The 15,186-nt window shown below is 36.4% G+C and overlaps 1 protein-coding gene across 1 annotated transcript; it reads right to left on the bottom strand.

The window, feature by feature from the left end:
- Window positions 1–437: 437 nt before the first annotated feature.
- Window positions 438–14,757, bottom strand: LOC139318029 (phospholipid scramblase family member 5-like). Its single transcript, XM_070945267.1, has 7 exons — window positions 14,745–14,757; window positions 12,042–12,184; window positions 6,825–6,867; window positions 5,662–5,882; window positions 4,377–4,538; window positions 1,725–1,886; window positions 438–476 (listed from the first exon to the last, which is right to left on the bottom strand). Exons 1-7 carry the CDS (start codon window positions 14,755–14,757, stop codon window positions 438–440), a joined length of 783 nt encoding a protein of 260 aa, XP_070801368.1.
- Window positions 14,758–15,186: the final 429 nt, after the last annotated feature.

Below are 15,186 nucleotides of genomic sequence, written 5' to 3'. Positions count from 1 at the left end.
ACTTGCAAAACTTCAAAGGGGGTTGTGAATCAAAGCTTTTCATCAGTGGGGCTGCTCGTCTGAGTTCTAATCTTTCATGTTTTCTAATGCAATAACATCAAAGGAACCCAAAGAGAATTGCAGCCGCTCCAAAGCAATGTGGAACACACTCACAGTAAAATAGTTAACAACCACCCCACAATTAAAAGAAGAAAACAATTATTTACATAAGTTATAGTGTAATAATCATGATTACTGCCCCCTCCCCTTACAAAAAAAAATCAGATTGTACAGTTCAAAAGTAATATCCAGTGCTCAAGGGACTGCTGGAAGAAAATGAAAAAGAATTAGGAAGTGTCTTATGTATAAGTCTTCAAAGCCAAAGCAACCAATTTATGTTTCATTCTTACTTACTGAAATGTCGTTTGCATATTTTATTATTCCTATCATCTTGCTTGTTACAATCCATCCAAGGAATTCTCAAAGAACATTAAGTCCTACAAATAAATAAACTGTGAATGATGAGCAAGATACAAAATGGCAACAATTAATATCAAAAAGCTGACTTGTAAGGTTTCATTACACCAAAGACTTTTATTATGCTTATTATTATTTTTATTAGACAGCTGCTCTTCTGTGTGGTGCCTCTGGGCAAAGACAATTTTGTGCTAGAAGAAATTGGAAAGCCTTAAGTATCAGGAGAATGTTATTTCTAGTCTTGTATGAATAAAGTAGTGGAATAACAACTAGTTGGTATGCAATTTTCTTTAAAAAGTTATATGACAGCTCTAGGGTTGCAGAAGGAAAAGCAGAGGTGGAACATAACTTGTCTAAACTTCCTTCTTTGCTGATAAGTATTTCCAGCAGGGTTTTAAAAATGCCATGTAATATGTTTCTATCAATACTACATACCATATTTTTTGGAGTAAAAGATGCACCTTTTTCCCCAAAAAAAGAGGGTGAAAATCTGGGTGTGTCTTATACTCTGAATGTAGCCCCGCCCAGCTTCTCAAACTGAGGTTTCAGAGGCTGAAAAAAGCATCAGAAATGAAGCTTCAGAAAAAAAGCCCCCAAACAGAGCTTCAGAGGCTTTTTTTCTGAAGCTGTTTCAGAGGCAGAATTTTTTTTTTCTGAAAAAGAATTTCAGAAGTTTCAGAGGCAGAAAAAAAAGTGAAAAAAAGCAAGGCACAGAGATCATATATATGTATATCTATGTGTTTTATTTCATGGCTGTGCACCGCCCTGAGTCCTTCGGGACTAGGCGGTATAGAAATTCAATAAAATAAAAATAAAAATAAATAAAATCACAACCAAGGAACCTGTTGCTAAAATTCACTTCTGGGAACAGCTGATTGATTCCGGGAGGCCGATCCACCTGCCAATTAGCTTTTTTCTTATTTTCTTCCTCAAAAACTAAGGTGCGTCTTATACTCTGAAAAATACGGTATTTGAAATATTAGGGCTACAGTTCCCATAATTAATATGCTTGCCTAGCAAAGGTCATGATATTTCCTTCCCATTGACTTTGATAATACACAGAATAATCCAAAATAAGAACAAAGATATATACATCCCAATATAAGTCTATTGTATTTAGCGCAGAGTTTACCAGCCTTTGGTAGTAGCAGAAATGATTATATGGATATATCTTTAAAAGTTATCAAGTGATACGTCGCTTATTTTTGGGATGTATCAAAACATTATAAAGTAATCAAGAGAGAAGAAAGAATGGGAAACATACTTACTAGGAGAAAGCAAGCACCAATCATCACAGCTTTGATTTTTACATCAAGGTCCACAGGAATCTGAATGCCAAAGTTGGCTGTATTAGTAAATATGTTATTGACAAATCCAGACCAATACTTAGAAATCTTGCCAATAGTTGACATATCATTTAAAGATTTTACCTGCAGGAAAGAAAAAAAAACAGCATAGAAATTATTTGGAAAACTTCACCTGTCTATTTCTGAAATATTTAAATAATTTATCTAACTGTGATGAATCCTTCTGACACACTGTTGGTTATCAAAGTAACAAATTGATATTTACTGAGGATTTTCTCTCTGCTTGGCTAAGGATATTCTTAGCATGCTAAGTGTTAGGGTAGGATAGGACAGGACAGGACAGGACAGGACAGGACAGGACAGGACAGGATAGGATAGGATAGGATAGGATAGGATAGGATAGGATAGGATAGGATAGGATAGGATAGAATAGAATAGGAGTTGGAAAGGACTTTGGAGGTCTTCTAGTCCAACCCCCTGCTTAGGCAAGGAACCCTACACCACTTCAGACAAATGGTTATCCAATTATCTTCTTAAAAATTTCCAGTGTTGGAGCATCCACAACTTCTGGAGGCAAGTTGTTCCACTGATTAATTGTTCTAACTGTCAGGAAATTTCTCTTTAGTTCTAAGTTGCTTTTCTCCTTGATTAGTTTCCACCCATTGCTTTTTGTCCTGCCCTCAGGTGCTTTGGAGAATAGCTTGACTCCCTCTTCTTTGTGGCAGCCCCTGAGATATTGGAACACTGCTCCCCTAGTCCTTCTCTTCATCAAACTAGCCATGCCCAGTTCCTGCAACCGTTCTTCACATGTTTTACTTCCAGTCTCCTAATCATCTTTGCTGTTCTTCTCTGCACTCTTTCTAGAGTCTCCACATCTTTTTTATGTTAGCATAAGCGAAGTTGAAGGCCAATAAAATGGAATGCAGAGCAGGTGGTGTGTGTGTGTGTTGCCCTTGTGGAACTAGGAGTTTTTCCTATGGTTTTGTGATTTGATATTAATAGCGTTGTTGTTTGTGAGCCATCCTGGATTATGATTCATCAGATGGGCAACTGTTTAAAATAAATGAATGAATGAATGAATGAATGAATGAATGAATGTTGGGATAGGCAACCTGTGTTCCCAAGGCTGGATATAACTTTCAACCATACTGTCTGTGTTCTCTGTGGCCTTTTGGGCCTCACTACTAAAGTTTATTTCCCTACATTTTGGAAACAAACCAGAAATAATGTGTATGCCTGAAACAGGCATTAATTTAATTTAATTTAAATTTAATTTAATTTAAAACTTAATTTAACATGAAAAAGAAAACAAATATCTCAAATCCCAGGAAAACCAAAAAAATCATGGTCCAACCAATACATACGGTATATGGCATTGCCTCTGACCCTGATTCTTTCCCCAAACCTTTAGGTCCAGGTGACTGGAGTCTCGAATGTTGTATTGCAGAACATTTCAGTCTAGTTGACATTTTCTGGCTTTAGCTGGCATTTAAAGTATTATGTGCTTTTTGTATTTGTATTTGACTCTAGTTATCCAGAGTAATTTTTTTTGATTTGGGTGATCAATAAATACATGCAGAGCATGGACCCACTTTTCCTCATCATCTTAGTCCCAGTAGTTCTTGCTGCTTAAAACCATTAAGACTGAACTCAACTACCACCCCTCTTTTAAGTGATGGACAAGTAAGGGCAAGAATATTTCAAGTGATGGATACCTGGTGTGCCTAAGAATGCCATTTTCTGAAAAAAGCCTTTTTCAACTATGGCACTTCTGCAAATAACATTCAAAGACTCTCTCTAACTGTCCCATTAGCAACATGGATAGGCCATATAGAATTTGTATTAATAAAACCATTGATGGGCGAAATTTTTCTGAATTTGGAACTATCTAAAACTTTTGAACTAATGACCATCTTGTAAAAGCTAGTTGCAATCATTTATTTTACATTCACTGAAGAGGTACTTTCACTTAATTCTTCTGTTCTGTATCTTGGCAGTATTTTTTTTTTTGTGTGTGTGTGTGAGTGAGTGTGTGTGTGTGTGTGTGTGTGTGTGTGAGAGAGAGAGAGAGAGAGAGAGCACAGAGAGAGAGGGGGGAGAGAGAGAGAAAGACACAGATAGAGTGTGTGTCTAAGTTCCTTTTATTCACTTTTTCAATAGTAGTGTGTCATGTCTCTCAGCTGCTCTGCAAATAACTATTCAAACTATTCATAACTATTCAAACTGACATTGTTGATAAGATATTGGTATGAATCACATACTGTGGAAAATAGATATTGCCTTTACAGACTTTCACACATATGCCTACCTTCTAGGAGCTATTAATGCTCCAAGGAGAAGACAAGGAATATAAGAGTGACCTGCATAGAATTATTAATTGAAATTGCATTTATGGACTGCAACTCAGGGTTTTCCTGAAACCAACATCGTCCAGAGGGGGTAGATACTGCAGCTCCCTCAATTTCCTGTCAGTTTGGCCAAAGGCGCCCAACATGAGCAATCCAGATAACAAAACACTGATTCATTTCACTCTCTCTCTCTCGCAAACGCCTGCCTGACATTTCTGATGCAGATTCTTATTACTGAAAACTCAAATAATGTTGCCAAAAGAACCTCAAAATCAACATCTCCAAAGCAACCGCATGTGATGTAAGGACCTGTGATCTTCAACACATCTTCATTATTTCCATTCCGGATTGTAAATATTGGTAGCAGGGGGTCCCATTTCTGCACAACGTAGCCAATTGTGGTTCCAGGAGGTGACTGAACTTCTAACTAGTAGGCAATCAAAAATACAAGTGACAGCATATGACTAATATACCTGATGCATATATTCATTTGTTTTGTTTTATTCTTTAAATGGTACAGGCACAACATGGGCATTCCTACCAAGCTTTGCATTCAGCCCTAAAGTGCGTCTAAAATTTGGAACTGAATCATTATGTTTGGCTGCTTATTAAGCTTATTTTCTTAACAATCTTGAAGTTTTACAATGAAAACATAAAACTATAGTTAAAACTGAAGAAATTAACAAAATTAAAATACAATAATGTATGACTGAAGATGAAAATCAATTTAGGTTAATTACATTATTTTTCCTAGTCTCACCCTCCTTTCTTCTATCTCTTCTCAGTTTCTGAAAGAAGAAACTCCAGGACCAAGTGGAGCTTTTTGCCATAAAAGTTCTTTTACTTTAAAGTATAATCTGTTATTTATAATTAATCAGAGAAAACCTGTTTGTTCTATTAATATGAAATATCTGAAATTTTCTTAGTATATTGCAAGCTCTTTAGCCAATGTATATTCATCCACACATATACATAAATAGTTATATTTTCAATTTCTCTCCTTATATCATAAATTCTTTCAAGACAGGGATGCTGGGTGAGGGAATATGGTTTTATGCTATAAAGTTGATGTTATAAAAATACTACAATTGTTGCTGATTGTAATTATCATCACATCACTCCTTAGTGGCATAAGGCTCACATGTGGACTGCTGGGCACAGAAATTATGGAAGAAATAAAACTGGGAAAGAATATCTCTAGAGATTGGAAGGCTTGCAAGACATTTACGAGGTTTTTTTTTTAATCCCACTCTTTAAAAATCTTACTGTGTTGAACTGAATTGCTTTGAATTGAGTTTTTATTAGAATGTACTTCCAAATTCAAAACAATTTCCACATCAAAGTATGTTATAAATTCAAATTAATCCAAATATGCTTTTTTCATCTGAAAAAAGATGAGAACCGAAACGTCTTCAAAGAAAAACTAGAAAGTCCAGTTGCCTCTTGGAGAAAAACATCTTTGGGATAACCATGACCTGGATGGCTGAGAATCTCCATAGTCAAATTAATCCAGTTACTCTATAATTAAACTATTCTTAAACATTACAAACCTGTTGAAGATAGCATGGAAACAAACAGCTATTACATCTTAAAGGTCTGTTCACAGTTATCACCTCTTGACCAGTATTGTCTGTGATTCTTATGGTGAAAGACCGTAATGGTGCACAGAAGTTCCGATCAAAGAAACCATTTTCTTCCACAGCATAATAAACTCTTTGCCCCATGTGATTTTTTATCTCATATTTACTGCAGGTTTCTGTTCCGAGTATAACTATAATCAAAGGGATAGACATTTTGAACAATACTACATTTACATTTAAAGCTGAGCCAAATCTAAACTTTTTTAGATTAGTTGTCTCAACTACCAAATAGCCACATAAAGTGAGGTTATGTTATTAGCTTTGGATTCATTCATTCCATTAGCACAAATATCATTCCAGTTTGTGTGCAGTAATTGATAGCAATAGCATTAGCACTTAGACTTATATACCGCTTCACAGTGCTTTACAGTCCTCTCTAAAGCAGCTTACAGAGTCAGCATATTGCCCCCAACAATCTGGGTCCTCATTTTACCCACCTCGGAAGGATGGAAGGCTGAGTCAACCTTGAGCCTGGTGAGATTTGATCTGTCAAATTGCAGGCAGCTGGCAGTCAGCAGAAGTAGCCTGCGGTACTGCATTCTAACCACTGCACCACCATGGCTCCTATGATGTTCCTTATACCAGGGGTCACCAACCTTTCAGACCTCAGGGACCACCAAATTCATAGTTTTAAATTCCGTGGACTACTAATATGATTTTTTAAAAAAGATAAATAGTATTTAGTGCAATATAAAAAATGCAAATAATTTTTCTGCGGACCACCAGTGGTCCATAGACCACCAGTTGGTGACCTCTACCTTATATATACAACAGACTGCAGCATAAGGATTATATTAGCATCAGATGGAACTCGGTAGCCTAATATTTTATTATGCTAAATATCACATAGGATATAACATGAGCTGATTCATTCAAGGAATGCACCAGCGTATTAAAAATTTTCAATATTACTTGGTTTTAGTGAGAGAAAAGCATATAGTTACTTCTGTAAGCAAACTATGTGACAAACCAACCACTTGCTTAAAACTTAACAAATGTGAAAGATTTTATGAACCAGAAACAGGCAAATTTGGCCATCTTCTATTTAGTGTAGGAATCCAGACTTCAAATACCTTGAAGAAGCTCCACTTGCTGGTGAATAATGATCTGATCCAACTGTTCAAAATTGAAGAGATAACTTGAGAACACTAAAAATCTGAGAACAGTTAAAGACGTTCATACTTATCAACGACCTTCATTGATAAATCAAAAGGTTTTGCAGGGTGTAATAGAAATTCAATAATGGGAGTAGAACTAAGCCAAATCTGCATAGGGAGATTCAGAGAATCTATTTGGAAAAAAATATGTTAGAAATATTTACAGCATCATGTCTGTAAGAATTCTGCTCATATATGATGTGAAGAAAATGAAATGGAACACTAAAATTAAGTAGGGTCAAACAGTAAGAAGCCACAATGTCCTTCTATTTCCATATTATTACTAGGTGGTGGTAGTAATCATGACCCTTGAGTCTCTAACTATTCTGATGAGGACTCTAATAAAGATCAGCCTGATTAAAAAAATATTAAAAAACCACGCTGTTTATTATGCTTCCTATAATTCCCAGTGCAAACAATATTACACCAGGAAAACGTTCTTGGAGAAAAACCAAGAATATGCTGCACTGATGAATTACTCATTAATTTTTTTCCATTTAAATTGGAAAGCAAGTAAAATATTGCATTACACAATAATTTCAGTTCTTGAAATAACTCGTGGACCTTTAAAACAGGTGATCATTCCGAAGCAACATTCAGATTTTTTTTAAAAAAACAGGGCTGTGACATTTAGTAAGAGGAGGAAGGAACTTATTATTCAGACCCAGAAACTTAATCAGAAAGAAGAGAGACATCTTTCATAACACTGTCACTGACACAAACACTTTTGACACTGAACAAGTTTATTCCCTTCTTTCAAGATATGGAAAAATCCAAGTCCAACCTTCATTATTTAATGATAAGAGAGTTTTGGACTCTGCTATGCTGTTATGACTGAACAGGATTTCTAGCAACACTTTTCATGGAGTATTTGGAAGTGTTTGATCAAATTTGATAGCGCTAGACACACAGCCTTAGATCAAACTGCAGTGATGATGTGACAGATGTTCTAAGGTTTCATAATTTGAATTTGATTTCACAAGTTAGGTCCAGCTGCAAATCAAAAGTTGTGCTTTGTAGAAAACTTCAAAACTAGCTTCTTTCATGCTATAAATCTGAGCCTGGAGCAGAATATTAGATGGGTTAGACCACTTATTTATTTATTTATTTTGCAGAAAAAGACAGATTGTAACAAAATCATATAGTTCCTTAAACCTTTTCTCTTCCATCATAAACTTTATAATAAGAAAGAACATGGAAATAGTTATGTTGCTTCATTAGAAAAAAGAAGTTCCAGAATCAACACCTGGCATTGGCAAATCTTGCAAGATTTACTTCATTGTTTATAAGAACATCAGCCCAATCAGTGAGAGCCAGTTGTAAACTAATATTGGATTGTCTCTTTTGACAACTGTTACATCACAGTTTCTTGACATTTTGATGCATTTTGATGCTTCTTGACTTGTTGTTTATGCCCTTTGGGTTTTGTTTTAGTTTTCTTTAATCACTTTAATAAATTAGCTAGAAAAATTTGCTTGATTTGTTTGGCAACATTCAAATTTGTTCCTGAATTTTTTCCCAGACTAGAAAGCTACCACATGAATTATAATCTCAATGGCTAGACACTTTTTTTCCTCTTGATCTATTAGATTTTTTAATTACACTATGGCTTCTTCAAAAACCCACAGTTGACTGGATTCACAGATCATAAAATGTCATAAAGCAAAGTTTACAAACTCACATTGGTTGACTTTATTCGATTTGTTATGCTAAAAGCAAATCAATCATAGTGGGAATGGTATAGTGATTAAGGCACCAGGCCAAAAATTGGGGGATTGGGAATTCTAATTCTACTTTAGGCATGAAAGCTGACAGGGTGACTTTGGGCCAGTCACTCACTCTCTGGTCTAGGAAGAAGGCAGTGGCAAAACACTTCTGAAAAACCTTGGAAGAAAACAGCAGGGGAGTCAACTCTGATGTGAATATGCACACATGCACAGCAGATACATACATGCACAAATTAAGTAGCAAGATAACTGTCCTTCATTATTATTGCCACATTTTAATTTCCTTATAAGCAGAAGGAAAGGATTTCGCATTATGTTAGCCTCTTTTGTTGCCCAAATTTTAATAATTGACTGTTCTGGGACTTCAGCGTTATGGGCAAATCCCCAATATTTATTAAAGAAGAAATGTTGCTCTGCCAGGGATGAGAAAATACTTTGGAACAGGGGTTTCCATCTTTGGCAACTTTAAGACTTATGGACTTCAACTCCCAGCAAAGCTGGCTGAGGAATTCTGGGAGTTGAAGTCCACGAGTCTTAAAGTTGCCAAGATTGGAGACCCCTGCTTTGGAGAACATAAAACATCTCTGTAATTTGAAAAATACCAAAAAAAAAAAAAAAAAAAAAAAAGGACCTTTGAAGCAAACTTGATCCCTAATAACCACAAGAACATCCATGCAATTTTCTTGGCAGCAATGGGAACATTATTTGCTATTGCTTTCTTCCATGAAGTTTTATTGACTTTCCAGCCTAGATTACAGTTTTGGGATTCCCTAGTATTTCCCATCCAACCTTAGCCAGATGCTGCCATGAAAAAAAAAATCCAAAAAATAATATTCCTGTTCCAGCCTTTTTCCTCATTACTGGAGAAAGTTAAAAGCAGTAAAGACAAAAGCACCGTGGAATATAGGGGCGTATTTGCAGATCATATTTTATAAGCCATCTGCAAAATTCCTGAAAGAAATAGGCAGCACTTGCAGACATTCATTTTTGTCCACTAGTGGAATGCTTACATATTGTTTAGATCAGCGGCTCTCAAACTTGGCAACTTTAAGTATTGTAAACTTCAACTCCCAGATTATGTATATAATCCCTTGTCTATCATTTCTACTGACATGCAAAATAAACTTTCTTTGCGGTTTAACCATTTCATTTCTGATTTCTCTCAATTCTCCTCGCATCCCTATTTATTAGCATAGAGCCTTCTTGCCAGGATTTATGGAGGTATTGGAAAACAAGCTTGTTGCCATGGTAACCATGCAGCTTTTAATTTCATTCATTTATGTTGCAAAAAATAAAAACATAGACATTTGCCCTAATGTGAATATCAGCATGGACCTGGGGAAGAAAAGGCTAAATCAGAAACTTTTTGATTAGATTTTAATCTAGATTGTAAGGGTTTTGGAATGGAAGGGCCAGCAGTCTAGAAGAGCTTATGACAGGGCTGTCAAACTCACATCATCACAGCGGCATGATGTGACATATTACAACTTTCCCCCCTTCGCTAAACAGGGTGTGGGTGGGTGTGGCCAGCGATGATGCATCCGGTCCCCAGGCAGCAAGTTTGATACCCCTGACCTATGATGATTACACTGTAAAAGTTTCATTTGGACAGGTTTTTAATTCTTATAGATTAAGGATTAAAATAATTTTAATCCTTCAGTCATTAAATAATTGAGAGACGGACCATCATCTCTCAATCACCATTGTTGATCTACACAAATCTTTTGGGAAGTGTACCAGCAGATATTGGTTGGCCTCACTTGTAAGCTATTATTTACAAGATTCAGACACTTCACCTATTTTCATTAGTTGGAGCCAAATGGGACAGAAAAACATTTTTAAAAAACCCTTGGTGGTGCATTCATAAAGGTTAAGGTTAGCAGTTTTCAAGATGAAGAGCAAGAAAAGTTTTCTGTAATAGGACCAGCCTTTCTAAGCAGCAGATAGGACTATAAAAACACAACCATATGAATAAATAGGAATAAACCCTTCCTTATTTTTAAAGTGTATATATTAATAACAATGTGTTTCTTCTGACTGTTGTTCTGACAAGTGGTCCCCAATCTTTGTGGCTCCACAGACCGGTAGTGGTGATGGCGGTGGCAGTGGCAGTGGCAAGGGTTGTTTCATGTGCACGACCTAATGCCACACATGTGCAAATGAAGCTTTGTGCACCATACCTGTTGTGTCCCGTCAGCGGCCTGTGTGGATTGTAGCTGATTCTGACAGCGAGAAGGCTGGTGTGGTATTGGGCCAGCAGCCTGTGCAGCTGGCACCTGAGTCAGACAATGAGAAGGCAGGGATTCAGCCAGGGCCTTTAGAACCTCCAGAAGCTCCTTTAAGTGAAGAGGACGAAGAGGAGGAGCTTCTTCTTGATGCACGGGTGCGCAGAGCTGCCAAAAGGCAGGAGTGGATTCTCAGAAGGAGGTCTCATCAAGAGTAAGGCTTGGGACTAATTGGCCACTCCCTTAGCCTATTTAAGGGGTAATGCTGACTGAAGCAAGTTGTAGGGAACAACTTTAGTTCATTCTCCTTCGCGTCTGGATCTCCACAAATTGCTTCTGGGCTTTTTGCCAACCTTAGTAAGATTGTGATTACTTTATCTTTGTTTTTTTGTAGGCTGTTAAGGAAGTTTATTAACAGCATGTTTGGAAAAGACTGAGTTATTTTAGTAAATTTAAGTTTTGTACAAACTTTGTGTGTGCTGTGTTCTTTGGGGTCCATAGCTGGGGCAGAACAATACTCTCCATGTGTATGACCCTGTTCCCTGGAGTGGTATCGGTCTGTGGACCAGCTGGGGACACCTGTTGTAGACTGTCAGTCTGGAAGCCATCTTTTACTTTGGATCTTCAGGACTGCCACATTTAGTGCTGTGGGAAACTGGGAGGAGGGATTGTATGGAGTGGAGAGATATTTAGCCATAATAACATTCTTTTCTTTGAGAGTCAAGGACATTCTGCCCTGCAACTGGAGTGGGGTGCCTGGGAGGCATCTCCAGTTGGGAAGGTGCATTGATTGGACCCTGTGATGGACATGTCGGTGCAGGGGAAAGGACTTGCATGTTCTTTTGGGTTGAGAAAACCTGGAAGCTTTCAGATTTAGGTTTCCCCAGATGTGTCAATATGACATCTCTGATAAAATGGAACTTTGAGGAAACTCTACTCTCGGAGTCTTCTTTCATTGTGGGTGTTACTTGGAACCCTGACATAGACAACACATCATTTTTTTAATATACACACCAGAGGAATAAGTAGCAAATCTGGATACTAATTTTAAAATTGTACTATAGGCAGAAAAATACAGAAGGCATAACAGGTATTTTTGTTAACATGAAATAAATTTTAAACAGGAGCTCATAATGCATCTACTATAACTTTATAGTTGTTATTTAGAATGGGAACAGGACCTGTCTTAAGTATTCCAGACCAGGTGGAAAACCAGATGGAAGCAGGGTTTGTTTCCAGATTACGGTTGTTTCTGAAGGCTTTGCTTGCTCAGGCATGTGCAGAAAACCTGGAAGATGATCTTGCATGGTTTTATTAACTGGGCCTAGAGCATTTGCATGAAACAGAACATTTACATTAGGAATGAGAATAGATTGCAATAATATATACCATTAAATGTAAAACCACATAGCCTGATCGTATATAGTTGTTCTATTGAGGCCTTGAGCCAAGGGACCAAAAGTTGGAACCACAAAAAATATGCAGAAAAATATAAATTTTCAACAATTGTTTCCTTAAAGTTCATCCACGTGATGTTGATAGAAATATGTGTTATTATTAAGATAAAGCTACATATGGTCCAGGAAATATAATTCCTATACTGTTCTGAGAGGTTTATTTATTCATAAATATTTCATATTTCTTAACCACCCATCTCCCTTATAAAGGATGGCTGAATATACTTTATATAAATTCTGTAGAAGTAGAATTGGTAAGATTAGTAAATTGGACTGCCTAGGCACCATCATGTAACCAAATGAATTCATAAAGTTTTATTTTTTTCCCCAGCACTTTCCCATCTGCCTCCCTTTCCCTAGCTTAGGAGCAAAAGAAGGCAATATAAGATATCCCGAAGTTAAAATTCTTACCAGGATGCACAGTCCCTTTTACATTCCAAAGCAATTCATATATGTTGTTTTTCATTCTCACTCTATTTCAGTGGCTTGTTTACAGAGCACAGCATAGCCATGAAGTCAATCAGTTATCAACTATTTACATCACTGTCATCATACCATGATAATTACTGGCTTTCATCTTTACATCAGCCTGATCAATAATGAAGCATGAAGGGACCTGTGGTCCACCCTCTAAAGGACCACATATGGAGCAGGCATATGGAAACCTATCACCATCTACTAGTCAGAATCCTACCACCTCATTAAAAGTATCTAAAATAACAAAGTCTCCAACTTTTTGTTTCTTCCTGATCTCTTATCTACATCATTATGCACTGACTACTCACATTTTACCTAATTTTTCCAGTTCATATTCTTGTTATTCTGAATTAAAAACAAGAAGAGGTCAGGTACCACATCTGAAGAGACCCTACATGATGATCTTTTTCATTCTGGACTGAAAAGTTAAATCCATCTTTCTTGAAGTTATAGACTAAGATGAATTTATAGTCCTTTATTTGAATGCGTACATTGGTCCTTCATCCTGTAAATTGTATTGGGATCTTAATTATTATTGCAACCACAGCTTTCCTTCAAGGCTTAAGACCACGGGAAGGAAAAAGAATCCCTTTGAATTTCTCTTTCTCTTTAAATATGCATAACTGGATTGTAAATATTTCATTGGTTCTCCTGCGTCATGTTACCTCACTGGGTTGTGCTGTTGCCAAAACCTGTGTTACATGAACTACTGTGAGGTTTTATTAGTTAAAAGTTCAAGCAAAGTGGAATCTTTCCTCTCAGACTTAAATTAACTCCAGAAAATCAAGAATCAGGTATACTGGAATTATTAGTGGAAAAATGAGGACATTTTGAGTCATGATTTGCATTGTTTTCTTAATTTGCAGATCTTATTTCTCTTTCTTTCTAATCACATATAATATATTAAAATGAAAATAAAGTGGTTTAACCAAAAATTTAAAAATTGATATACAATTCATATTCCTTTGGTGTGGGATAGCTTCTAGGAGCATGATGATTTTGCTAACACAATTGAAATATTACAATTTTCTGTTTTAGCACATAAATTAGACTATTCATTCTGCAGAATGTTTTTATAATAGCTACTTGGATTTTTCTTTTCTCCAGGAGGTTGACCACATTCTTTCCATTTCACGAATAATACCTTTTTGAAGGAACTAGAAAATGCCAAGATGAAAGTATTTTGATTTCATGGGGCAAGCAACAAAAATCATGCAGGCTTGAAGACTGCATTAATGAAGCATTTCATCTATGATTGTTCCATGATGGGAAGAGAGTGGAGTGAACTTGTTAGTACTTCTAGAGAATTTCTCTACCAAATTTTCACACATGCTATTTAAAGAGACAAGCTGCAAGTTGTAAGAGAGAAATTTGACTTCATTTTAAAGTGTAACACTCTTTTTTAAAAAAAAAAGAAAAGAAAAGAAAAAGAAAAAAAGGGGAGGGGGGGAAGATTTGAAAGGCTTTTCAGCCAAGCTGCAATTTTCACCTTTAATGAGAAGTTAGCTGTCTCAGACTAAAGGGAAGACATGGCATGAACTACCCTTCAGTTTGATTGCACTCAATTGTCCTTCAGAAGCTTGTTAGCAGGAATTTTCTCAAGCATGTTTCAGAATGATCAGGAGTTGCTGATGTGAGATTTCTCAGGTGAAGTGTGCTTGAAGGATGCAAACCTTTTTAATGGAAGCCTGACATTTCTGAGTTTTCCTCTTGCTGAATAAATAGCACCGATACATACCTGCAGACTAGAGCAGGCAGTGGAGTATAATCAATATCAAATACCTATGAAGACATATGCAGATTCAAATTTATATATTATCCTTGACATCCCGTTCTATTCTACCTCCATTCAGAGCAGAAATTAAAATGGACTTTCACCTTCCCATTTAATCATATTATTGATTGCTATTGAATATTATCTCTTGTTATACTTTATATATTAGCACTTACCTTGAGAAGCCATGAAGCTGCCTGGATCACTTCTTCAAAGTAATCTGGGTTAAAGAAAAAAAAAACCCACACGTGCTACCTGGTTGCAACAGGGCAGAAGGTGAATGGAAAAAGCACAGCATGCAGAAAGTTCAGATAATGTCTGTCTACAAGTCAGGTTGCAAAAGAATAGCATGGAAACATATCACCTTTCTTATATTACTGATTGCTGCATTTTGCTGGTATGAGCAACAGGGGGAGATAATGCCTGGAATTGAGAAAAAGAATTCTCTATCTGTGTGAATAATGAAAAGAAAGAGGATGCATATAAACAATCATATTTAACAAACTAGCTGTTGTATTAATGGCTGTGGGATTAAATTTCACATGCATATCGTATGCAGTATGTTGCTTTTACATTATCTGCTAACTACCTCAACATTAAGATGCATGAATTAAAGAA

The sequence above is a fragment of the Pituophis catenifer genome, unplaced genomic scaffold (genome assembly GCF_029215685.1).
Source record: "Pituophis catenifer annectens isolate HBS135680 unplaced genomic scaffold, rPitCat1.0.hap2 SCAF_6, whole genome shotgun sequence".
Classification (NCBI taxonomy): domain Eukaryota; kingdom Metazoa; phylum Chordata; class Lepidosauria; order Squamata; family Colubridae; genus Pituophis; species Pituophis catenifer.
This window is presented reverse-complemented; position numbering and strand designations above follow the sequence as displayed.